General features: G+C 44.0%; 1 protein-coding gene across 1 annotated transcript in view; it reads right to left on the bottom strand.

Moving 5' to 3' along the window:
- Positions 1-25,166, bottom strand: part of B3GLCT (beta 3-glucosyltransferase) — a 1,154,157-nt gene that overhangs the window by 106,862 nt on the left and 1,022,129 nt on the right. Inside the window, exon 12 of the mRNA XM_082244867.1 lies at positions 10,228-10,327. Within this exon, the coding sequence (XP_082100993.1) occupies positions 10,228-10,327 (100 nt within the window). The remainder of the gene's footprint in view (positions 1-10,227; positions 10,328-25,166) is intronic.

Raw genomic sequence — 25,166 nt, 5'->3', positions numbered from 1 at the left:
CAAACACTCTCCATCTGTCATGGGTCTGCCACCTAAGGGTTAACTTAGTGCAGACTAATTGCAATGATTGGTAACAGGCTGCCCTATTTAAACACCTCAGAAGCACTGTGTCATTGCTGTCTGATCTGCAGCTTTACTTGAGTCTGTTCCTGTGCTTGTATTGATTCCTGTATTGACCTGGCTTGTCTGACTTCGTTGCTATCTCCAGTCCTGATCCCGGCTTGCTTTGACTCTGCTATACCTGCTTCCTGCCTGATATCCTGCTGCCAACCCCTGCCTGTACACTGACTACTCTCTGCCTGCTGCTTGAACTGTATCTGATTACCTGTGTCTGAAACCGGCTTGTCTGACCCTGCTCCAGTCTTTGCCCATCCAGCTCCTTCCAGTGTCTGGAGACGCTGTCCTGCATCCGCTGTGCATCCGCTGTGCATCCGCTGTGCATCCGCACCTCTTTACCTGCTTCTTCCTGCTGCTCAGCAATCCAGCCGCGTTCAGTGACTTATCAGCTACTCTTCTCAACTGCCAACAGAAGACCAGCGCAGGCACTCTTACCTCACTGCGCTCTTGCATCCACTGTTGCAACTCCAGTGGTGCCTGAGCCAGGGCTGTACGAGAGGTCTCCCTCTGCACGTCAGGCTCTGCTACAAGGTACTTGACAGTATCAGACAGGCCAAGTATTTATTAAAGAGATTGTTAGGTTGCATGGAATCCCGGCAAACATCGTGTCTGATCGAGGTGTGCAGTTCACATCACGTTTCTGGAGGGCCTTATGTGGGGTACTGAAGATTGAATTATCCCTTTCCTCAGCTTATCACCCTCAAACTAATGGGCAAACAGAAAGGACTAACCAGACACTCGAACAGTACATTCGATGTTTCACTTCCTTCGTTCAAGACGACTGGGTGTCTTTATTACCATTAGCAGAATTTGCTTATAATAATGCCAGTCACTCAGCTACAGGACAATCACCATTCTATGCCAATTATGGTTTTCACTTGTCTTTTTTGCCCGATTTTATTCCAGAATCTACAGTTCCAGCTGTCCAGAGCACAGTGGACTTCCTCAAACGCAATAACCAAGTACTACAAGAAGCAGTAACAAAAGCCCAGGCAGACAACAAGAGAGCATTTGACAAGAAAAGAAGAGGGGAACTAAGTCTTCAGTTGGGCGATCAAGCATGGCTATCTACAGCAAACCTCAGACTGGCGTGTCCTTCGAAGAAACTTGCACCCAAGTTTATTGGTCCATTCCCGGTGAAGAGGAAATTGAACGAGGTATCGTATGAACTATCCTTACCTGACTCGTTTAAAATTCACCCTGTATTTCATGTGTCACTTCTGAAACCTGCAACACCAGATCCTTTTCCTAATAGGGGGGCGGGCCCACCTGAACCAGTGTTGGTTGATGGAGAAGAGGAATATGAGGTGGAAGCAGTGTTAGACTGCAGAAGGAGGAGGAACCAATTGCAGTATCTAATTAAATGGAGAGGTTATGGTCCTGAGGAGAACTCTTGGGAACCAGAATGTAATGTCCATGCCAGAGAGCTAGTTCGTGCCTTTTTCCGTGCCCATCCAGAAAAAGAAAACCAGCTAGGCATCCGGAGGCTGCCCGTCGGGAGGGGGCAATGTCATGGGTCTGCCACCTAAGGGTTAACTTAGTGCAGACTAATTGCAATGATTGGTAACAGGCTGCCCTATTTAAACACCTCAGAAGCACTGTGTCATTGCTGTCTGATCTGCAGCTTTACTTTGAGTCTGTTCCTGTGCTTGTATTGATTCCTGTATTGACCTGGCTTGTCTGACTTCGTTGCTATCTCCAGTCCTGATCCCGGCTTGCTTTGACTCTGCTATACCTGCTTCCTGCCTGATATCCTGCTGCCAACCCCTGCCTGTACACTGACTACTCTCTGCCTGCTGCTTGAACTGTATCTGATTACCTGTGTCTGAAACCGGCTTGTCTGACCCTGCTCCAGTCTTTGCCCATCCAGCTCCTTCCAGTGTCTGGAGACGCTGTCCTGCATCCGCTGTGCATCCGCTGTGCATCCGCACCTCTTTACCTGCTTCTTCCTGCTGCTCAGCAATCCAGCCGCGTTCAGTGACTTATCAGCTACTCTTCTCAACTGCCAACAGAAGACCAGCGCAGGCACTCTTACCTCACTGCGCTCTTGCATCCACTGTTGCAACTCCAGTGGTGCCTGAGCCAGGGCTGTACGAGAGGTCTCCCTCTGCACGTCAGGCTCTGCTACAAGGTACTTGACACCATCCAACCTCACTGAGCTCGAGCTGTTTTGCAAGGAGACATGGACAAAAATTTCAGTCTTTCAATGTGCAAAACTGATAGAGACATACCCCAAGCGACTTACAGCTGTAATCGCAGCAAAAGGTGGCGCTACAAAGTATTAACTTAAGGGGGCTGAATAATTTTGCACGCCCAATTTTTCAGTTTTTTATTTGTTAAAAAAGTTTGAAATATCCAATAAATTTCGTTTCACTTCATGATTGTGTCCCACTTGTTGTCGATTCTTCACAAAAATTACAGTTTTATATCTTTATGTTTGAAGCCTGAAATGTGGCAAAAGGTCACAAAGTTCAAGGGGGCCGAATACTTTCGCAAGGTACTTTACCTGCTCTAGCTTAATAAGTGGTCAATTACCAATAATCTATGATTAGAAATTTATACATAGAGTATTGTTGTCTATGCCTGCCTCCACCCCCTCCCCCCTTACTTCACTAACTCTTTCTTCCTCCTTCCCCCTCCTAAATCTATCTCTCTTCTTCTCCTTATTCTATTTATGCTTACTTATATATCTGTGAACCTCCACAAACTGCGCCCGCTTCAAGTTTGCTTTACCCACTTTGTAAGCACTTGTACCTCTGTTCATTCAAAACTTAAAAAAAACATGACACTCAAGTCAAAAATGAATTCAGCACCATGGACAGCGAAGACGACTGGCTTTTCTATTTTAGCTTTTATTGTCAGGGGTGCTTGCTCAATTCATTCATTCAAATGTCACTTTTACTTAGCTGTGTGTTTGGGAATAAATATGATTGACATTTATGGGTGTATATATACATAGTATAAACAAGAAATCCACCGACACATAGCCCTAAGAAAGGTCCAGTCTCTAATGTACTGCCATCTTCTAAGTTACTGCTCTTTAAGGTTCTACACTTCCCAAACTAACATTTCAGTTTTCTGGTAAATGCTGAAGCTCTAACGCGGTCCTGTCACTACCTCAAGAAAGCTAGCCTGTAACAGAGCTATGGCTATCATTATCCGATATTAATACTGGTTGATGATTATGTTCTGTTTGATATTATGCTTTGTTTCATTATCTAATGTACCTGGGGTACAAATTTTTTTGACACACCCTTAAATACTAGTATTTACACTCTATGATTCATACAGTAGCTAAACGTGCTTCACATACACTGCCTGCCAAAAAAAAAAAGTTGCCACCAGGAATTAACTAAGCAACTAACTAAACTAAGCATGCAGTAACTATCCTATTGGATAGTTAATACATGTGCCCAAAGAATGAGGTTAGCTAACTACCTGAATATACTGAATGACCAGGTTATTCCATCAATAGATTTTTTCTTTCCTTATGGCACAGACATATTCCAGGATGACAATGCCAGGAATCGTCAGGCTCAAATTGTGAAAGAGTGATTCAGGGAGCATGAGACATCATTTTCACACATGGATTGGCCACCACAGAGTCCAGAATTTAAACCCATTGAGAATCTTTGGGATGTGCTGGAGAAGGCTTTGCGCAATGGTCCGACTCTCCAATCATCAATACAAGATCTTGGTAAAAAATAAGGCAACACTGGATGGAAATAAATCTGACAATGCAGAAGTTTATCGAAACAATGCCGCATAATAATAGCCAACTAAATATTAGAGTATGTGACCTTTTTTTTGGTGGCGGCTTTTTTTGTGGCCAGGCAGTGTATATTCTTTTAATCACGTTTGTGGATCTTCATCCTTCTTTTCGTTAAGCTTTTTTAAAAATAAAATCATTTATTTTTATGTCATTTTTTTGACTTGTATGTTTTTCTTGCCGATGTTGAATTGCTTGACTACCTCAAAATTTTGTGAAAATTAATAACCAAGGGGCACAGAAGACGTTTTCTAGCTAAAAAAAATAACAGCATAGTTACTTACAAGTTTTTTTCTCTCAACTGGATATCCAGAATGTTGTGTGGCAAACTTAGCAGTTACTCTTACTGTAAATATTGTTTGCAAGCAGGCTCAGCAGACCAAGACTTTAGGCTCCATTCACACTTGTGCTACTTGTTATGCGAATTTGAACATCAAAGTCGCATGACAAATTGTACCCCATGTTTTCCAATGAGTACTGTTCATATCTATGTGACTTAAAGTTGCAGCAACTTCAAAGTACTACAAACAAAATAATCAGGTGCTATACAGTGGACCATAAAAAAATAGAAAATGAATTCATAAATGATAAAACAATTCATAGATAGGCAAAAAGATGTCCACCCGCAGCTGAGAAGAGCAAATACTGCACCAAACGAGATGCCAATACACAGAAAACAACACAAATCTCCTCAAAACGTAGCGCTGGGGGATGTGAGTATGCACAGTCAAATAAAACAGATGATCTTGCTGGCTGATGCTAGTAGTCCTACAGAAATGGATGAATCCACAGATTGGTAATAAAAGTGTACAACGTTTATTAGATAGGTAGTCATATAACAAAATAATTAAAAACAGACTGGTGATGGTGTATGTCAATAATTAATTCCATCATTCCAATATGAACAGCACAAAGAGCTTCACATACCATGCAGGAAGCATGCAGGTGACGAGAAGGAGAAGAAAAATGGTCTGCCTAGGTAAGAACACCTTATCTCCATGGTGGTAACTCAACCATTTCCAGGTAAAATGGTACTGTGTGTAGCCCCCCGCTGTACGGTCACCGTGAGTGGCGGAATTGCCGGTAGTGTGTGACGGCGGACTGGCTGTATCCTGTAGGACTGGGAGCAAGTCCTCCGGCCAGATGTGTACGGCCAAGCTGGCCGGAAGGCACGCTGATGTTCTTTCTGGCGCGCCGTCAGTGCTCCATGGCTGCCCTCACACCGGCAATTCCGCCACTCATGGTGACAGTACAGCAGGGCTACACACCGTACCATTTCACCTGGAATTGGTTAAGTTGGTTAGCTTACCATTGTTGGTCAGTATGTGTGCGAAAGACAGACCAAAGACAGACCAAATGATAGGGCTGCAAACTGGTAATAATGTCCATAGAGACAGCCAGATCCATGAAGTGGAACACTTCAGGCCACCCTGGAACCATTAGTGGATTGGACCAATACTGTAGAACTGTTCCTCCTGCGTTTGGGATCTGCCATGTTGTGCTGAGGTAACTTAATTATGAACACCAGGTTAAAATCCTGGGTACTAACAAAAGCAGCTAACACACGCTGGAAAGGCAGGAACAGAGCACAGAATGCGCAATTATGAAACTCCAGCTAGTGGCATAGCAAATAATTCCCCACCATGTTAACCTATTTAATTGGATTTAACAGATAAGGGAAATATTAATGGCACTCAACTGTACCAATAATTGTAGTAGTTCACAATGCTCTGCCTACATGGCGTACTTATTAAAGAGTCCTCAGGGGGGGCGTGGCCGACGAGTGATGTGAGCGGACGTGTCCCACAGTAGCTCCGCTGGTATCCTGCTATTCTCCTGCTGATCTCAGCCATCCTGTGCCCGATTCACCTGCAACTTTCAGGATCACCTCTCCACATCCTCTGCTTGCCGGCCGGGCCACCATTTCCATCCGGACGGATGTCCTCCCGCGGCACGAAGTCCCGCTCGGCGGCGGACCCTGGCGGCCAAGATGGCGGCGCCGCGACCCGCTCGGCAAAGGAGAAGCAGAAGGAGGCCGCACAGCGCCTGTTCGCAAAGCCTCCAGGTAAAGACCTCGCTCCCCCTCTCTGTCAGGCTGATGTGGGGGATGTGGATATGACCTCGGGGGACTTGGGAGATGCTGGCCCTCTCCTGTCGCTGGACTCTGGGCCTTTGGCCCCCCCTGAGGCGGGAGCGGCGCTGCAGTTGGGGCCTACCTCCCCTTCCGTGACCCTTGACTCGGAGCCCACCCTGCGGGATATCCTTTCAGCGGTCACCACTGGCAACGCTAACATCGCTAGATTGGCTGGTGAAGTTCAGGGCATGAAACTGGAACTGTCCCTAGTACGCCAGGACATGCAGAAGCTGCGGGATCGCACAGCTGCATTGGAGGGCCGGGTCAGTACTATAGAAGATGAGTGGCAACCATTACAGCGGGATGTTCAGTTTCTCCACTCTATTACTACAGCTAATGCAGCCAGATTGGAGGACATGGAAAACCGCTTGCGTAGGAATAATGTGAGGGCAGTGGGAATCCCTGAAAAGGCGGAGGGGAAACACCCTGTGGATTTTATTGAAGCATGGCTGCTGACAACCTTTGGCAAGGATTCCTTTTCCCCTATGTTTGCCGTGGAGCGGGCCCACAGGATCCCTGCTAGACCTCCTCCGCCGGGAGCCCCCCCCCAGACCCTTTCTATTCAAGCTGCTCAATTACAAGGACCGCAATGTCATCCTGAATAAAGCAAGAACCACTGCGGATCTCTCTATAGATAATGCCAGGGTCTCTCTGTACCCTGATTTTTCTGCTGAAGTGCAACGCAGGAGAGCTAAATTTCTGGATGTTAAGAAGAGGCTGCGTAAGCTGAATGTGCCATATTTAATGCTTTATCCTGCCAAATTGAAGGTGGTGGCGAATGGCTCGACCCAATTCTTTGACAACCCCCAGGCCGCTGTGAACTGGCTGGATAGGGAGGAACGTCATCTAGCCCGGCAGGCACCCCCCTGAGTTTGGGGACGCTGTTATCCTTTACTGGCTTTGAGTTTCAGTCTATGATGCGGAGCACTGACTGTCCGTTTCCAAGTTTTTCTTTTTTTTCTACAGTTGGTGTTTTTTACCCCCCAATAGGGGTATTACATTTGGGATCACCGCTCGGCTGAGCGAGACTGTCGTGTTTCCCCCCGGATTGATTGTATGCGGTTCCTTTGCATACTGTGCCCCTATCCTGTTGTCCTGCGGGGACATGCTGACTCCGTGGAACGGAGAATGGTTTACTACTGGGCCCTGTTGGCCCCTTTGACTTTGTTTTTTGCACTGCTGCTTTTCCCCCCTTCCCTACCTCATGTTCTTTTTCAGGTGAGACCTCTCAGGCCTAGGACTCTTCCGGCTGCAGATGGCTGGCGTGGACTGCATTTCCTTCTCTACTTACCTACGCACTCAGTGCGCACGCTCCCGGAGACTCTGTTCTGGCGAACTATGGTTGGCAGTGGGGAGTGGTATGTCGGGTGGTTTGGGGGAATTCTGCTGTTACATTTATATTGTGTTTTTGTTAACTCATGGAGCTCTCACAGCTTAATGCATTAATCTTGTCCTGGAATGTTCGGGGCCTGGCGGATGGGGTTAAGCGTAAAGCGGTATTTGCATATCTTAGGAAGCTTAAGCCCACTATTGTCTGTTTACAGGAGACCCACCTGGTGCGCACTTCCACGCATTTGCTACGCTCTCGGGCATATCCTGTTCAATACCATTCTGTTCACTCCTCGTATTCGCGGGGGGTGAGCATGTTGGTGTCCAGGGAGGTGGCTTTTGTGTGCCTGCGCAGCAGGGTGGACGATCTGGGGAGATATGTTTTTTTATTATGCAAACTTAATGGTTTTCTGTGTATTTTGGCTGCTGTCTATGTCCCTCCACCCTTCTCCCACGAGGTTCTCCGTCTATTGGCACAATTTATGGCGCCCCACCCCGATACCCCAGTGTTGGCCGTGGGGGATTACAATAATTATCTTGACCCGGCACTTGACAAATTCCACCCCTCCTATCACGGGCCCGCCCCTATTTCACGCCCTACGGCGTTTGCTAAGTTTTTGACGGAATTGGGCCTCAGAGACGTTTGGAGGGACAGGCAGGCCTCCACTAAATGTTATTCCTGCTATTCGGCCACTCATGGAGGACTGTCACGCATTGATTTGGCCCTGGGGAATGACTCTATGAGGCCCCGGGTGGCTGACTCGGCGTACGAGCCTCGCCTGGTGTCCGATCATTCCCCGCTTTGGGTTAGGTTTTCGGTTCCGGGCTCGGGGACTCGTGGGCTGTGGCGGGTGAACCCGTTCTGGCTGACGTTGTTCCCTGAGCCGGATCCGATTGCGTCGGCCTTGGAAGACTTCCTGGCTGTTAATAGGGGTTCTGCCTCCCCTGCGGTGGTGTGGGATGCCCTTAAGGCCTTTTTGCGTGGTCAAATCATCAAAGGGATTACTATGGTTAAACGTAATTCTGCGCAGTGGGAGGAAACGGTTCGTGATGACATGAAGCGTAGGGAGGAGGCTATGATAGCCTCGCCCTCTCCCTCTGCGCAGAAGGCCTGGCTGGAGGCGCAGGCTTTGTATAACTCAGTGGTATTTTCAGCGGCTGAGAAGAAACGATATTTCCTGCAACAAACGTACTTTGAGGAGGGCGAGAACACTGGGCACATGCTGGCTATGGTAGCCAGGTCTCAACAGGATCCTGGCTCGGTGACGGAGATTGTCTCTCCCTCCGGGGAGGTGGTCTCCTCCACTCCTCAGGTGCTTGAGGGCTTTAGGCAGTTTTATGCTGATCTGTATCAGTCCCGGTGCGGGGGCCGGGGGGCGGCCCTGTCCTCCTTTTTGGACGGGTGCTCCCTGCCTCAGCTTCGGCGGCAGGATAGTCAGTCCCTTAGTGCTCCGATTACAATGTCTGAACTGACAGATGCGTTGGGGCAGGCACCTAATAATAAGGCACCGGGAGCGGATGGCCTTCCGGTTGAGGTCTACTCTAGGTATGGGCGAGTCCTTCTGCCGGCTCTCCTCTCCACTATGCAGGATATTATGCGGACGGGGGTCCTGCCGGATTCCATGAGTGAAGCCATTATTATTGTCTTGCCCAAGCCGGGGAAGGACCCTAGATACCCCGACTCATACCGACCGATCTCCCTGTTGACCACTGATATAAAACTTTTCGCACGTATTCTTGCTAACCGGCTTTCGAAGGTCATTACCTCCATCATTCACCCAGACCAGTCTGGATTTATTCCGGGCAGGTCCACGGCGATTAATATACGGCGGCTTTATCTCAATTTACAAATTCCAGTTGATAACCCGGGTAATAGAGCCATATTGTCCTTGGACGCGGCCAAGGCATTTGATAGTGTCGAGTGGCCTTATCTGTGGGAGGTCCTCTCTCGCTTTGGCCTGGGCGATGACTTCATTGGTTGGGTTAAGGCGTTATATTCAGCACCTAGGGCGCGAGTCAGGGTGAATGGGGAACTATCTTCCCCGTTCCCCCTCTACAGGGGCACTAGGCAGGGGTGCCCTCTGTCCCCCCTGCTGTTTGCACTAGCGAAAGAGTCCTCAGAGAGTGGGAGAAGGGCTATGCCATGGTTTTGTACCTGGAAAGTACTTTTGACTAATACATGTGCAGCTAACGATGAAAAGAACATGAGAGACAAGAAGAGAACAGAATCTATTGAAACATATTAAACTCTATTAACATGGCTCAAGCTATAAAATAGGTACTATTAATCATACAGTACAGGACACAGGATTTGTATTCATAGATCTCATATTACACAATGTTACCTTCACATGATTGGACACTGGCAAAACTTTTGCAAGACCTGCCCCAATTGCATATCTATATAACCCATCCATTCCACGAGTCTCAGGTTTTTTGGTAGTGTCCTTAGGTGATGGGCCTGCTCTCCTTTGGAATAATATTTTTCTTATTTAAACTTAGGGGACCATACCTGGACCTCATGCATGGGGCTGGCTTGCAATATTTGCCTTGGTCAATGGATCCTGTGATAAGACGCTCACCTTGGTGCGAAGGTGAATTTAGCTGCAACGTGGTCATTTTAAAATCCTGTGTATTCAAACTCTTAAAAAAAAACTATAAAAACAACAGTCTAGTGGCTTCTAAACTATTTTAACACATTTTACACCTAGATGAAATATCTGGCACAACAGAGACAGCGTTTATGTTTTCTGATCAGCTGATCAGAATACAAAAAGAAAAAAGGATACTGTTTAAATGTGATGGATGGAGTGTACAGCGAAATATGGACGAAGCACTCAAAAAGGTTAAAAAGAAAGAAATGAATCTTGCCACATACCTGATTAATGTATCGTCATCTACAATCACCAGCCAGTGTGTGTGTGATATATTAAACTTTAAAAATCTTTCCAAAATAGCAAACGTTTTTCCACAGTGTCCTAAAGTAAGAGAGCACAGTGTTATACCTACAAATACAACTTATATGAATTGTCAAAAATATTGTCCCAAAATAACTAATATTTATAATTTGATGCCCTACCAAGCACAAAAATGAATAGATAAATTGATGGAGATAAAAACAGGGTCACAGTTTTTTGTTCCTTCATTACTTCTGGTTTATTAAAGTGATTGTAAACATTCACCTTTTAAAACAACCTATTCAGTTTAAAATAGAAATGAAAGGCAAAACATTTTTGTATAGATATAAAAATGCATTATACTGTAATTCCTTTTTTCCCCTTTTCACATTCCCTCTGTCTTCAGCTGCATATGAGCTGGGGGGAGGAGAAGCAGCAGCAGCACACTGAGCTTCCCAGTAAATGGCTGTGCAGCAGGGGCGTGTCAGGACAAGTCTGATCATTGGAGGGGAGTACACTGAGTTCCCAGCATAGCTAGAGAGCTGGCCAGGCAGGGTGTGCTCTCCTGCTTAGTTTGGTCAGTTTTTAATATGAAAGTAGAGGAACTGGTAGGAACACCAGGGACTCAAAGGAAGCAATAGAAAGAGAACAGGATACTTTCTCATACAAGTACTGTACTTGGTACAGCAGCCACATATAAGGAACATGAAGTGTTGGGGTAACAAACGCTTTAGACAATTTTGAGACATTTACAATCATACAGGCATTATTTCGCATATATTCATATACCCCACAATAGGAATTGCAAAATGCAAAGACATTGTGGACCATGCTCATAAATTGGCAAATAGGGCATTATATTGCAGACATTGCCTTTATAACTGTAAATCACCACTGTAGTTTGCAAGTCTCTCCTAAACCTCATGAGTCTTATCAACAAGGAGAAGAAAGCTGTAAGACCAGTCAATAAGCTTCTTAAAACAGACCTACATTCAAAGAAATTAAAGGAACACTTTTTAATCAGAGTATAGCATCAAGTCAATTATACTCCTGGGATATTGATCTGGTCAGTTACATAGCAGAGGCGGTTGTTAATTAGTTTCAGCTGCTTTGGTGCTAATAAAATTAACAACAGGTGCACTAGAGGGGCAAAAATGAGACTACTTCATGATTTTACAGGTATTAAGGGTTTAAGATGGAGGAACTTGAGGCAGGAGCTGATTCATTTTTCTGCAATTTTGCCCAGCCCTGATTTATTAATAACTCCCCTGGGGCCAATGACATTGGTAAGGCAAAAACTTTGGATCTTCTCTGTGAAATGATGCGATATTTCTCTTCCTTTAAAGCCCTGTTTCCGTATACCTCCACTGTCTTCTCTGAGATGATTCCCAGATTAATTTGGTCCCCTTTCAGGTAAATTGTTCTATTTGGACGAAATTCAGAGACGTCTAAATAGAACAATTCATAACTTTATGGTTGACTCCAATGGCTTATCCTATGGTCACGTTTTCCTAGGAGGTTTCATTTAAGGTCTTTATAGGATATTTGTGTAATATAGGTTTAGACATTTTCAATTTAGGCTTACAAAATATTGTAGAGCAGGCTACGGTGTGTGTGGGGGGCCTCAGCCAGCTGTTATACACCTGGCTTCGGCAGGTGGGGTTGGTCTTCCAGTCTAAAGTCTGGAAGGACATGGTTATCGAGATCTGATATTTAATCAGTCTGTTGAGTTTAAATTTTGAAGTCATGTCGAGAGCTAGATTTTGGTTATTTACATTTTTAATTTTTGGGTAATCCCTTAAAATAAACATGTGGCCATATTATATTATGCCATTTAAAATATATTTTGGTTTCTGTTTCTTTATTTATATTGCTGCTTTGTGCTGTCCTATGTACGGTCCCCGGCATTATCCAAGGACCCACATGGGACAGTACAAAGGGAAGATTGCTGGCTTCCTCTTCTCCTTCTTTTGCAGGTTCTTTTTGGAGAAATCTCCCCAGCAATAAGCTGCTAATTGGACTGTTTTGGGGGTTTGGTTTTCGTGCCGTACGCTCGTCTATAAAGCCAGAGTCTGCCTCACACTGTAGCTGCCTGAAGAGGACCATGACCGCACTCCCAAACCCCCCCCCCCTCCTTTTTTCTTGTTATTGATCGCAATGTCACGGTGTTAAGTGGGGGTTGGTCTTCCAGTCTAAAGTTTGGAAGGACATGGTTATCGAGATCTAATATTTGATCGGTCTGTTGAGTTTAAATTTCATGTCAAAAGTCATGCTGAGAGCTAGATTTTGGTTATTTAAATACATTTTTGGGTAACCCCTTAAATAAACACCGTGGCCATATTATGCCATTTAAAATATATTTTGGTGTCTGTTTCTTTATTTATATTGCTGCTTCGTGCTGTCCCATGTAAAGCAATAAAAAGCAGTTATAGTGAAAAGCAATTATAGTATTTCATATGTCCTAAATTTGAACAATACTAAATGAGCTGGCAGGTGACTTGCTAGTCTTATTTTTCATTTTAATGTAACAAATATTTTCAGTTGGTAAAAGGTCTGGACTGCAGGTCAAGCAACTAGAACTGGTCAATAAGCACTAGTAATATCTGATATAAAATAGGCCCGGGAAGCTTGCAACTTCCTGATGTTCTTTTTATAAAGGGTCTGGGGCAAGCTAAATACACCGTTTTAATGGATATTGGGATATTGGAATGACTCATTAGAAGGCATGAGGCACTTAAAAACACATTTTTTTTTTTTTTCCATTTGTACAGTATGTGGCAACATACAGTTCTTACACTGTGGAATGCTGCTTGCTGAAGTGAGCTTAGAAAAGAAAACCTAGCATACTGAGGGGGGTGACACAGGTTAGTCTATTTAGGAGAATGGGGGAATTTTTTTACAATTTATGAACATGCCCTGTAATAAGTGTACAAGAAAACAAACATGCTTTATAAATCTCTAAGATATGATTGGTATTAAAAGTATATTTAAAAAAAGCTATTTTAGTAAATCAACTGCCATCGAAACATCAAAATGTCTGTCTGCAACTTCTAAAAATAGTGATAGCCCTAGGAAATCATCTAAGAGGGTTTCCACACTAGCTTACACAAGGTTAATTTACCATTGTATTCTCCCATAAATGCACTGTTGATCTAGTGGAACATTTATACATTTCATTCTACAGTCGTATCCTAACACATTACATTTGTCTTCAATTCAAATGAAAATGTGTGGTCTATTCAAATGTTCCTCTTGCTACAAAGTCAAGCATAATACCAGACAAGTTGGGATGAATTTATTGACTTTTAGTGGTGCGGTCACTGGAAAACACCGTGTGCTATTAAATCATGTCGTCTGTTGACGAGGTCAACAAATATATTTTGCCCAACTATCAATCAGATTTGGATTCATTAAAATGAAGACAACCTGTAGAAAGCTTTTAGTCACCCATGTGTCAAAGTTTCGTGGTGATGTACTGCCAACAATTTTTCTTTCAACAGCCAAAAGTTACATTACATGAACGCTTAGAAGTGGTTTGCCAACATCCCTGAAAACTGAACAGACAGAATGGGGGGTCCTCCTAGGGTGTGGGACTTTACCGGCAAACATGCTTCCACAAATAGATAAAAGTTAAATAATTTTATTAACAAAATTTTAAATAGATCTTACATAGATCTGGAGTATCACATAAATTGTACAGAAAATATGTATGATTGTAATTTCAAGAAAAAAATAGAGAAAATGGTGATGCATATACTCAATGGTATATGTTGGCTTCTTGAAGGAAATCCTCCCACCCGACGCGTTTCAGGCACGCAGGCCTTTCTTCAGGGGTCTGAAAGTGGGGAGATTTGTGATTTCCTACATAACATAGTAAACATTGTATAAATTAATTGCATAGAAGTTTTTATCAATTACAGTGTAGGTAGATTTCAAACAAACATTAAATATTGCACATGTAGATAAGGTTTGGATATTAAAGTTTCGTACCTGTAAGCTACTAGAGGAATAGATGATCTAATCTCGAGTAAGGGAAGAGATACCTTGTGACAGTTGTCTCAACACCTATGATTGGGAAGGTGTACCTGATAGAGGGTGTTGTAAATTAGTTGATTCCTCTGAAAAAAATATATGTATATATATTTCCTGTTGGATATTGAGGTTAGATCATGTCAGGATATTAGCAAGGAGAGTGTATGTACTCATACCTTAATTTGTTGATATATGTATTCAAAAGAGATTTTCTAACAGGGAAATATATTGTTGATTCCCAATCGGTGGAGAGAGGGTGATCCCTAGGTAAATATTAGAATGGGAGCACGTCAAGTTAGATGATAGGGTGTAGCGAATATTCATTGTTTGTAAATACTGGTTTAAATATACCTAGATGGAGCAATTCAATCCATATTTGATTTTCTCCTCTAAGTTGCTGAGATGTGCATCTGGGGATCAGAAAAATAGCATGTATGTTACACAGAGTGAAGTAAAGTAAATGAGGGTAATGGAATGAAGGCTGAGAGGTTGTAGGGTAGGTCTGGCTGGTGAATTACCTGGTGATGTTGAAAGATGACAGTGAGTATTCAGGCTAAGAATTGATTGCCCTTCGGGGTCCCTGAAATCATATATTCCATATTAGGACCAACCAAAGTTAGTGTTAGTATAGCTGGGTTGAAAGAGTAGCAATAGTCCAGGTAATTACCTTGTGATGGCTGTTAGATGGTATATGCAGTTGCAGCGGCGGATGCTGTGTCTGGCATCTGCCACTGTTTAAATGTGCGGTGAAGGATGCCGAAGCATGCGCAGTGCGGGCCGCGAGCACGCTCCGGCGTCAGTACTTTACTTTATATGGATTAATGCACTGTGTCCGAATAATGGATAAATTCCCCAATTAATCATAGTAATTATTACAACAACCCAATTCCAGCTATTTTTCTTTATCTTTTCTTTCTTTTTTATGCTCTCTTTTTCCACACATCAGGCATTCCTATGTGTAGAGGCTGACCCCGCCCCCCTTTTTCTTCCATCCCCTTTGGCTGTTCCTCCCCTTGTGGCCCCACCCGGCGCACCCGGGGGAAGACGCAATCCACATGCGCCCCCCCCCGGATCTTGGCCGAACACATCGGCCCCGCCCGCAGCACTGGGACCAATTACTGCGTCAGTGCCATTGGAACGCAGGCCGCGCTTCCGCATCTGGGGGCGTGGCCTGCGTTCCACCGGCGGAGGATGCCATTGGTCGTACCACTGACGCCGGAGCGCGCTCGCGGCCCGCACTGCGCATGCTCCGGCGTCCTTCACCGCCCATTTAAACAGCGGCAGATGCCAGACACAGCATCCGCCACTGCGACTGCATATACCATCTAACAGCCATCACAAGGTAATTACCTGGACTATTGCTACTCTTTCAACCCAGCTATACTAACACTAACTTTGGTTGGTCCTAATATGGAATATATGATTTCAGGGACCCCACAGGGCAATCGATTCTTAGCCTGAATACTCAATGTCATCTTTCAACATCACGAGGTAATTCACCAGCCAGACCTACCCTACAACCTCTCAGCCTTCATTCCATTACCCTCATTTACTTTACTTCACTCTGTGTAACATACATGCTATTTTTCTGATCCCCAGATGCACATCTCAGCAACTTAGAGGAGAAAATCAAATATGGATTGAATTGCTCCATCTAGGTATATTTAAACCAGTATTTACAAACAATGAATATTCGCTACACCCTATCATCTAACTTGACGTGCTCCCATTCTAATATTTACCTAGGGATCACCCTCTCTCCACCGATTGGGAATCAACAATATATTTCCCTGTTAGAAAATCTCTTTTGAATACATATATCAACAAATTAAGGTATGAGTACATACACTCTCCTTGCTAATATCCTGACATGATCTAACCTCAATATCCAACAGGAAATATATATACATATATTTTTTTCAGAGGAATCAACTAATTTACAACACCCTCTATCCTTTGAACTTCAGTGCAACAGGCACACCTTCCCAATCATACAGTAGGTGTTGAGACAACTGTCACAAGGTATCTCTTCCCTTACTCCTTTACCTATCTCGAGATTAGATCATCTATTCCTCTGAGTACATAATACATCATAAACATTCATTCTCTTGCATATATGTTTACACAGATGCTAGTGCGACCTTCCTCCAGGCATCCTCGTTGGGGCCACATTTGGGAGGACCCACACCCTCAGGGACCCAGTGGCGCTCATATCGGCACTCAACACAGCGGAATCCTCTTTCCTTTTTTCTTTTAGCAGCTGTGACTCTCTTGACACACCTTTAGTAGCTTACAGGTACGAAACTTTAATATCCAAACCTTATCTACATGTGCAATATTTAATGTTTGTTTGAAATCTACCTACACTGTAATTGATAAAAACTTCCATGCAATTAACTTATACAATGTTTACTATGTTATGTAGGAAATCACAAATCTCCCCACTTTCAGACCCCTGAAGAAAGGCCTGCGTGCCTGAAAGCGTCGGGTGGGAGGATTTCCTTCAAGAAGCCAACATATACCATTGAGTATATGCATCACCATTTTCTCTATTTTTTTCTTGAAATTACAATCATACATATTTTCTGTACAATTTATGTGACACTCCAGATCTATGTAAGATCTATTTTAAATTTTGTTAATAAAATTATTTAACTTTTATCTATTTGTGGAAGCGCGTTTGCCGGTAAAGTCCCACACCCTAGGGGGACCCCCCATTCTGCCTTAGCTTAGAATATATGCTCGATTGAGCGCAAATGCGTAATGTATTTCCTATTATTGGGTGTGATTTCAAAATTTTTGGTAGGGATTGATAGCACCATATAGCTCTTTTTAATTTCACTTCCGTTTGTGCTTGTTCAATTTGTATCCATAATTTGGACTTAAGAGTGATGCCACCAATCCAATACTTTACTCACATGAATGGCTTGATAATATGTCCGTATGTCCGGAAAAGCTAGGCCTCCCTTTTGCTTTGATAATACTAGAATTCTACGTGCTATATGGGGTCTTTTATGGGACCATATATATTTCACGAATAGGGAGTGAACCGCTGTAAAGAAATTACTAGGTGTCCTGACAGGTAACGCACGCATAAGATATAAAAATTTTGGTAATACAGTCATCTTCAGCAAATTACATTTGCCGAACCATGACTGTATCCCTCCATACCACTGTTCAAGTAATCCCCTAGTCATTGCTATTAGTGGAGGGAAGTTAAGCTCATACACCCGTGTTAAGTTCGCCGGTATATATGTCCCCAGGTATCTCACTACTGAATCATTCCACCTAAAACTATTTTTCAAAATCTTTGTCTGTAAAGCAGATATCCCCACCCCCATCGCTTCTGACTTTCCAAAATTAATTTTTAAATTAGACATAATTCCATATTTATTAAATTCCTGTATCAGAGCAGTGAGATCCCCGGGTTGGTCAGTGAGAATAATAAATTGTCAGCGTATGCAGCAATCTTATATTGCTCTTCCCCTATCATTACTCCCTCAATATCAGGATTCAAACGAACCCTACATAAAAAAGGCTCCAATGACAGGGCGAAGAGAAGAGGTGACAATGGGCATCCCTGCCTTGTACCATTTTTTATCGGGAAAGCCTCTGATAGGATCCAATTTGCCTTTACTCTAGCTATCGGGTCTGAATAAACTCTGGCTATTTTATCCAGCATCAAATTCCCCAGTCCACTATACTTGAGCACCGAGAACAGAAAAGGGAAACCGACCCGGTCGAATCTTTTGGTGGCATTTAATCACTACTGGGTTTTTGATTTTTTGTGCGATCAATAAAAAAAAGACTGAAAATATTGTGAAAAAACACATTGTTTCTGTCATAAAATTTAGCAAATTAGTAATTTTCCACAAGCTATGGTGCCAATCATTGAAAATTAATCACACATGATCACACCTGATGTACTGAAGGCCTATCTCATTTCTTGAGACACTAACAAGCCAGGAAAATACATGAGTATGGTGATACCACATGTGTGAGACTTTTACACAGCCTAGCCACATACAGAGGCCCAAAATCCAAGTAGCACCGCCAGGCACTCTAGGAGTATAAATTTCACATATAAATTCCTATCGCAACTTTCGAAGGCCCTGGAGCACCAGGACAATGGAAACCCCCATAAAATGACCCCATTTTGGAAAGCAAACACCTCAACGTATAATCTTTGAGGCACAATGAGTCTTTTGAACATGTCATTTTTTTCCACAAGTTTTTGGAAAATGTGGAAAAAAAATGAAAACGCAAAAGTTGTCCATTTATACAATATTTCTAACACATAGCATGTACATAGCAAAACTGCACTCCAAAATACATTCTGCTACTCCTCCTAAGTATGGCAATACCACATCTGTGAGACTTTTACACAGTCTGGCCACATACAGAGTTCCAACATTCAAGTAGCACCATCAGGCGTTCTGGGAACATAAAAAACACATCTAATTTCCTGACAACCTATCATTTTTGAAGGCCCTTTATATTTCTAACACATAGCATGTACATACCAAGAATTACACTACAAAATACATTCTATTGAGGAAAGTGTAAAAAAAAAAAAAAGTATTACCTGTGGTTTTAGTAATGCAGTTGTCCAAAGATGAGAGCATTGGTCCAGGCAGAAGGCAGGGACATGGTTAGCGACTACAATAGCAATTTTCCAGGCAACAGGCAGGAATATTGTCTATAGTCAATAGTGGGATATTGTCAGTTCAGCCAAAGCATTTGTCCAAAGGAATTGTCCAGGCAGAGACATGGTCAGCACAGCCATAATATTGGTCCTGGTACACTCTTAAAGTGGTAGTATCCCGCTTTTTGACACTTTTACCTACAGGTAAGCCTATAATGAGGCTTACCTGTAGGTACAAATAATATCTCCTAAACCAGCACGGTTTAGGAGATTTTTACAGTGCATGCAGCCGCTCGCGCGAGCGGCGCATGCGCTCTGAAGGTCCGGGGGGACCTTCAATTAAGTTGCCGGGAGCTTGCCGGAAAAATCACTCCCGCGCGCATGCGCGGGAGTGACGTCATCGTGGCTCCGGCCAATCATCGCGCCGGAGCCGTCTCTTCCGGCCAATCAGCGCGCCGGAGCCGCCGAACCCGGAAGAGACGACAAGGGATCATGGCAGCGCCCGCAGCGATGTCCGGGGGTCCGTGTCGGGGCTTCGTTTTAAGGTAAGTTACACATAATGGGCTAGTATACGATGCATACTAGCTCATTATGCCTTTGTCTTGCAGGTTTTTTTTTTTTTTTTATAGGGTTTACAACCGCTTTAACTGCAGAAACTCATTGTACCGCTCTCCATCTCTTCATAAACATACTGCCTCTTGCTACACCAATAAATGTGTTTTCTCCATACGGAAAAACAACTCTGGAGTCCCTCACATATGTGAGACCCCCTGTGTAATACAGTAGCAGGGCAACAGATCAGTCCAAGCGGTAGGTAGAAGCATAGTCGATAAAACAGGCCAGGGTCAGTTCACGTGCAAGCAGTCCAAGTGGCAGGCAGAAGCATAGTTAATAAAGCAGGCCAGGGTCAGTTCACAGGGAAGCAATCCAAATGGTAGGCAGAAGCATAGTTGATAAAACAGGCCAGGGTCAGTTCACAGGGCAGTAGCCCAAGCGGAAGGCAGGAGCGTAGTTGATAAAACAGGCCAGGGTCAGTTCATGTAGAAGCAGTCCAAACAGTAGGCAGAAGCGTAATCAATAAACCAGTCCAGGGTCAGTTCACGTGAAAGCAGTCCAAACAGTAAGCAGAGGCATAGTGAAAAACAGGCCAGGGTCAGTTTACGTGGAAGGCAATGGCATGGTTATTTGAGGAAACATGGAAAATGGTCAGCACAGATGAAAATGGGGAAATTATTAAAATATGGGCTAATATTTTAGGGATGTACGATAAAGTTGGAAGCATTCTCCAATGCACAGGCCGGGTTGGGAGGGACACTAGTAGCTGGTATCTCTACAAAAATCCTCTTTTGCTGCAAACACATCTTTTTTGGCGTCTTCGGGCCTGCTTCAGATGGTGGAATATTGTCCGGGAATTGGCGCTCATAAAGTCGGCTAACAGCATCAGAGCGAAGGTTTTCTGGGGGGTCTTTGTTGATAGATGAGGGACATGACAAGTTTTTGATTAGTTTTAGGAAGGGGGTGGGGCTTTCTGTGGATTTGCTGCAGATAATATATGCATTATAAATGGCCAAATTAATTAAATAAATTGCGACTTTACTGTATAGCACCAGAATTGGGACCTCCTTGTTGCTAAGTAGGGCTGAAGCATTTGGTCATTAAAATACACCCCCCACCCCCCATGTAAAGATTATATTCCTGGACGCACGTTGGCTTTTGAATGGGACCTTGTCTTCTTTGAACCTCAACTGTGGTGTCAATATGGATTGTGGACTTCATACATACATTACTACAATCCTTCCAACTCAAGGCCAGCACTTCGTTGCTTCTCAAAGCTGCTTTTTCCCCCCTTCGAATTTTTTTATTGACCAAGAATTGTAGGAAACCCTTCCTGTTCTTTCTGGGGGTTCTGCAGGCCAGGGTTTTTGCAAGGTATAGGTGTTTGAAAAGGGGCAGGCTGGTACAGTAGTTATCCAGGTATATATGATAAGCTTTGTTCAGCAGTGGGTATGTCAGGTCCCATACAATCTTTACAGTTGTGCCCATGTAGGTTGGGCACTCAGGGGGCTGGAGCTGGGAATCTCTTCCTTCATATATGCGGAACGCATACAGATATCCCGTGGCTCTTTCACATATTTTGTAGATTTTGACCCCATATTTTGCCCTTTTGTTAGGAATATATTGTTTTATTCCTAGCTGGCCTCTAAAGTGTACCAGGGACTCATCCACACATATATTCTGATCAGGGACAAAGTTCTGAAAATCTTTGGAAAAAAGAATTTATGAGGCGGCGAATTTTACATAATTATTCATAATTTGGATGGTTTCGGGGAGGGCACTGGGTGTTGTCGCTGAAGTGAAGGAAGCGCATTATCATCTCATATCTGGACCTGTACATTACGGAAGAATAAATGGGCATGTGGTGTATGGGGTTGGTGGGCCAATAGGGATGTCATTCATTTTTTTTTGTAAGCCTCATGTTTATAGTGAGGCTCATAAACAATTTGAACTCCTCCAAATTCAAATCTCTCCACACAAACGGATGGACATAGGATCATTGGGGGTTGTTTGCAATATACTGCTGGGCATAGAGATTGGTCTGGTCCACGACAAATTGCAGCAAAGTGTTCGGCAAAAATAAAGAAAGAAAATCAATTTTTGAGAAAGTCTCAGGATTGACCTGCGCACCTGGCTGTGCGGTGAAAGGGGGAATGCTTGCTGATCCCGAGTTGGAAGGCAGCCATGTTGGGTTGGCAAGAGCATCTGGGAGGTAGGTAGTGGCCCTGGCTCTTGAGGGATGTGACACTCCAGTGCTATTTGCAATTCCAGTTTCCATTTGCAATTTATTCGCTGGTACTTGGGAGTGATACTGCAGCGCTGGTGCTGGGCCTGGGCATTCGATCCTGGGGTGTATCGCTGATGGCAGTGCTGGTACTGGGCAATCGATCCTGCGGTGCATCACTGGTGGCAGTGCTGGTACTGGGCCTGGGCATTCGATCATGTGGTATATCGCTTGTGGCTGCCTGGTTTCCAGAGTGCCGTGCCCTTTTAGGAGGGACCCATTCTTCCTCCGATTACGTTGCCGATTTACTACTATTTATTGGTTTCGGAATCAGAATCTGATGAGAACTCCCTGCTGCTCTCATTAGTCATGGAGAGGATCTGAAACGCCTCCTTGCTGCTGTACACTATTTTTAACATGATGGTGGCTGTGATGGGCTGTGCGACCGGTGACAGATGACTGCTGATGGTCACTGATGGGTGGCAGGTGACTGATAGGTGGCAGGTGACGGTCACTGATGGTGTCTGATGGGCGACAGGTGACTATTACTTATGGGGACAGGTGACGATCACTAATGGGTGTCTGATGGGTGACAGGCGACGGTCACTGATGGGTGTCTGATGGGTGACAGGCGATGGCACTGATGGGTGTTAGGTGACAGGTGCACTGCTGACGGTGCCCTTGGCAGTCTCTGATGGTGACAGGTGCACTTTATGGGCACTGATGGGTGACTGTTGGGTGACAGGTGCAATGGGGGGCTGAACACAGTAAGCGGACAGGTTTTTTTTATTTGTGTAGTGCATAGTAAACTGACAAGACAGAGATCAGTAACTCACTGCTCCTGGCTCTTCTCTCCTCACACTGGAAACGGTGTGTGAGGAGAGAAGAGCTATTAACAGTCAGTTACCGCTCTGTGTTTACATTTGTGATCGGCTGTGAATGGATCACAGCCAATCATGTGGTAAACAGTCATTGGCTGTTTACCACTGTCGGTGACAAGCTGTGTTCCTGGGAAAACGCTGCCACTGACGTGATTTTTGAAAATATTTGTTATATCTTTTCATGTGACAACACTGAAGAAATTACACTTTGCTAAAATGTAAAGTAGTGAGTGTACAGCTTGTATAACAGTTTAAATTTGCAGTTCCCCCAAAATAACACACAACACAACACAACGATTATTGTCTAAACTGCTGGTAACAAAAGTGAGTACACCCCTAACAGAAAATGTCCAGATTGGGCCCAATTAGCCATTTTTCCTCCCCGATATCATGTTACTCGTTAGTGTGACAAGGTGTCAGGTGTGAATGGGGAGCAGGTGTGTTAAATTTGGTGTAATCGCTCTCACTTTCTCATATTGGTCACTGGAAGTTCAACATGGCACCTCATGGCAAAGAACCCTCTGAGGATCTGAAAAAAGACAAAGATGGCCTAGGCTATAAAAAGATTGCCAAAACCCTGAAACTGAGCTGCAGCATGTTGGCCAAGACCATACAGAGGTTTAACAGGACAGGTTCCACTCAGAACAGGCCTCGCCATGGTCAACCAAAGAAGTTGAGTGCACTTGCTCAGCGTCATATCCAGAGGTTGTCTTTGGGAAATAGACGTATGAGTGTGGCCAGCATTGCTGCAGAGGTTGAAGGGGTGAGAAGTCAGCCTGTCAGTGCTCAGACCATACACCACACACTGCATCAAATTGGTCTGCATGGCTGTCATCCCAGAAGGTAGCCTCCTTTAAAGATGATGCACAAGAAAGCCCGCAAACAGTTTGCTGAAGACAAGCAGGCTAAGGACATAGTTTACTAGAACCATTTCCTTTGGTCTGATGAGACCAAGACAAACGTATTTGGTTCAGATGGTGTCAAGTGTGTGTGGCAGCAACAATGTGAGGAGTAAAAAGACAAGTGTGTCTTGCCTACAGTCAAGCATGGTGGTGGGAGTGTCACGGTCTGGCTGTCGGCACTGGGGAGCTACAGTTCATTCAGGGAATCATAAATGCCAGTATGTACTGTGACATACTGAAGCACAGCATGATCCCCTCCCTTTGGCGACTGGGCCGAAGGGCAGTATTCTAATATGATAATGACCCCAAACACACCTCCAAGATGACCACTGCCTTGCTAAAGAAGCTGAGGGTAAAGGTGATGGACTGGCCAAGCATGTCTCCAGACCTAAACCCTATTGAGCATCTGTGGGGCATCCGCAAATGGAAGGTGGAGGTGCGCAAGGTCTCTAACATCCACCAGATCCATGAAATCATCAAGGAGGAGGGAAAGAGGACTCCAGTGGCAACCTGTGAAGCTCTGGTGAACTCTATGCCCAAGAGGGTTAAGGCAGTGCTGAAAAATAATGGTGGCCTCACAAAATATTGAAACTTTAGGCCTAATTTGGACATTTTAATTTAGAGGTGTACTCACTTTTTTTGCCAGTGGTTTAGACATTAATGGCTGTGTGTTGAGTTATTTTGAGGGGACAGCTAATTTACACTGTTATACAAGCTGTACACTCACTACTTTACATTGTAGCAAAGTGTCATTTCTTCAGTGTTATCACTTGAAAAGATATAATAAAATATTTACAAAAATTGGAGGGGTGTACTCACTTTTGTGAGATACTGCATTTGTAGCACATTTAAATGGATAAAGCATGGAGAAATGTGCATGTATTGTAGAAATTACATACTGTAACTAGTCTGGTTGAAAAAAGACACAAGTTAATCTAGTTCAACCAATAAAAAGAGGAAAAAAATACAATTCTATATACACAATCCTATACCCACAATTGGTCCAGAGGAAGGCAAAAAAACCCAGCATAGCATGATCCAATTTGCTCCAGCAGGGGAAACAATTCCTTCCTGATCCCCCAAGCCAAGAGGCAATAGGATATTCCGTGGATCAACTTTACCTATAAACATTAGTATCCAGTTATATTATGTACATTTAGGAAAGAATCTACTGAGCTGGCCAGAACTAGCTCTTGAGGGAGTCTATTCCACAATTCACAACTCTTACTGTGAAGAAACTTTTCCGTATTTGGAGATGAAATCTCTTTTCCTCCGGACATAAAGAGTGCCTCCTTGACCTCTGTGATGACCTTAAAGTGAATAACTCAACACCAAGTTCACTTTATTAACTACTTAAGTATTTTTACATGCTGATCATATCCCACCCCCCCTCCTTAATCTCCTCTTCTCAAGAGAGAATAAATTCAGTTCCTCTAATCTTTCCTCATAGTGGAGCTCCTCCATGCCCCTTAACAGTTTGGTTGCCGTTCTCTGCACTTTCCCCAGTTCCCTAATATCCTTTTTGTGAACTAGTGTCCAAAACTGAACTGCATATTCCAGATGAGGTCTTACTAATGATTTATACAGGGGCAGAATGATATCTCTCCCTCTGGAGTCTATACCGCCCGTAATACATAAAAAGGAATTTGCTCACTTTGGAAACCGCAGCTTGGCATCGCAT

Source organism: Pelophylax lessonae (genome assembly GCF_965119305.1).
Source record: "Pelophylax lessonae genome assembly, chromosome: 2".
Classification (NCBI taxonomy): domain Eukaryota; kingdom Metazoa; phylum Chordata; class Amphibia; order Anura; family Ranidae; genus Pelophylax; species Pelophylax lessonae.
Note: the sequence above shows the minus strand (reverse complement) of the source record. Positions and strands in the feature narration are given on the sequence as shown.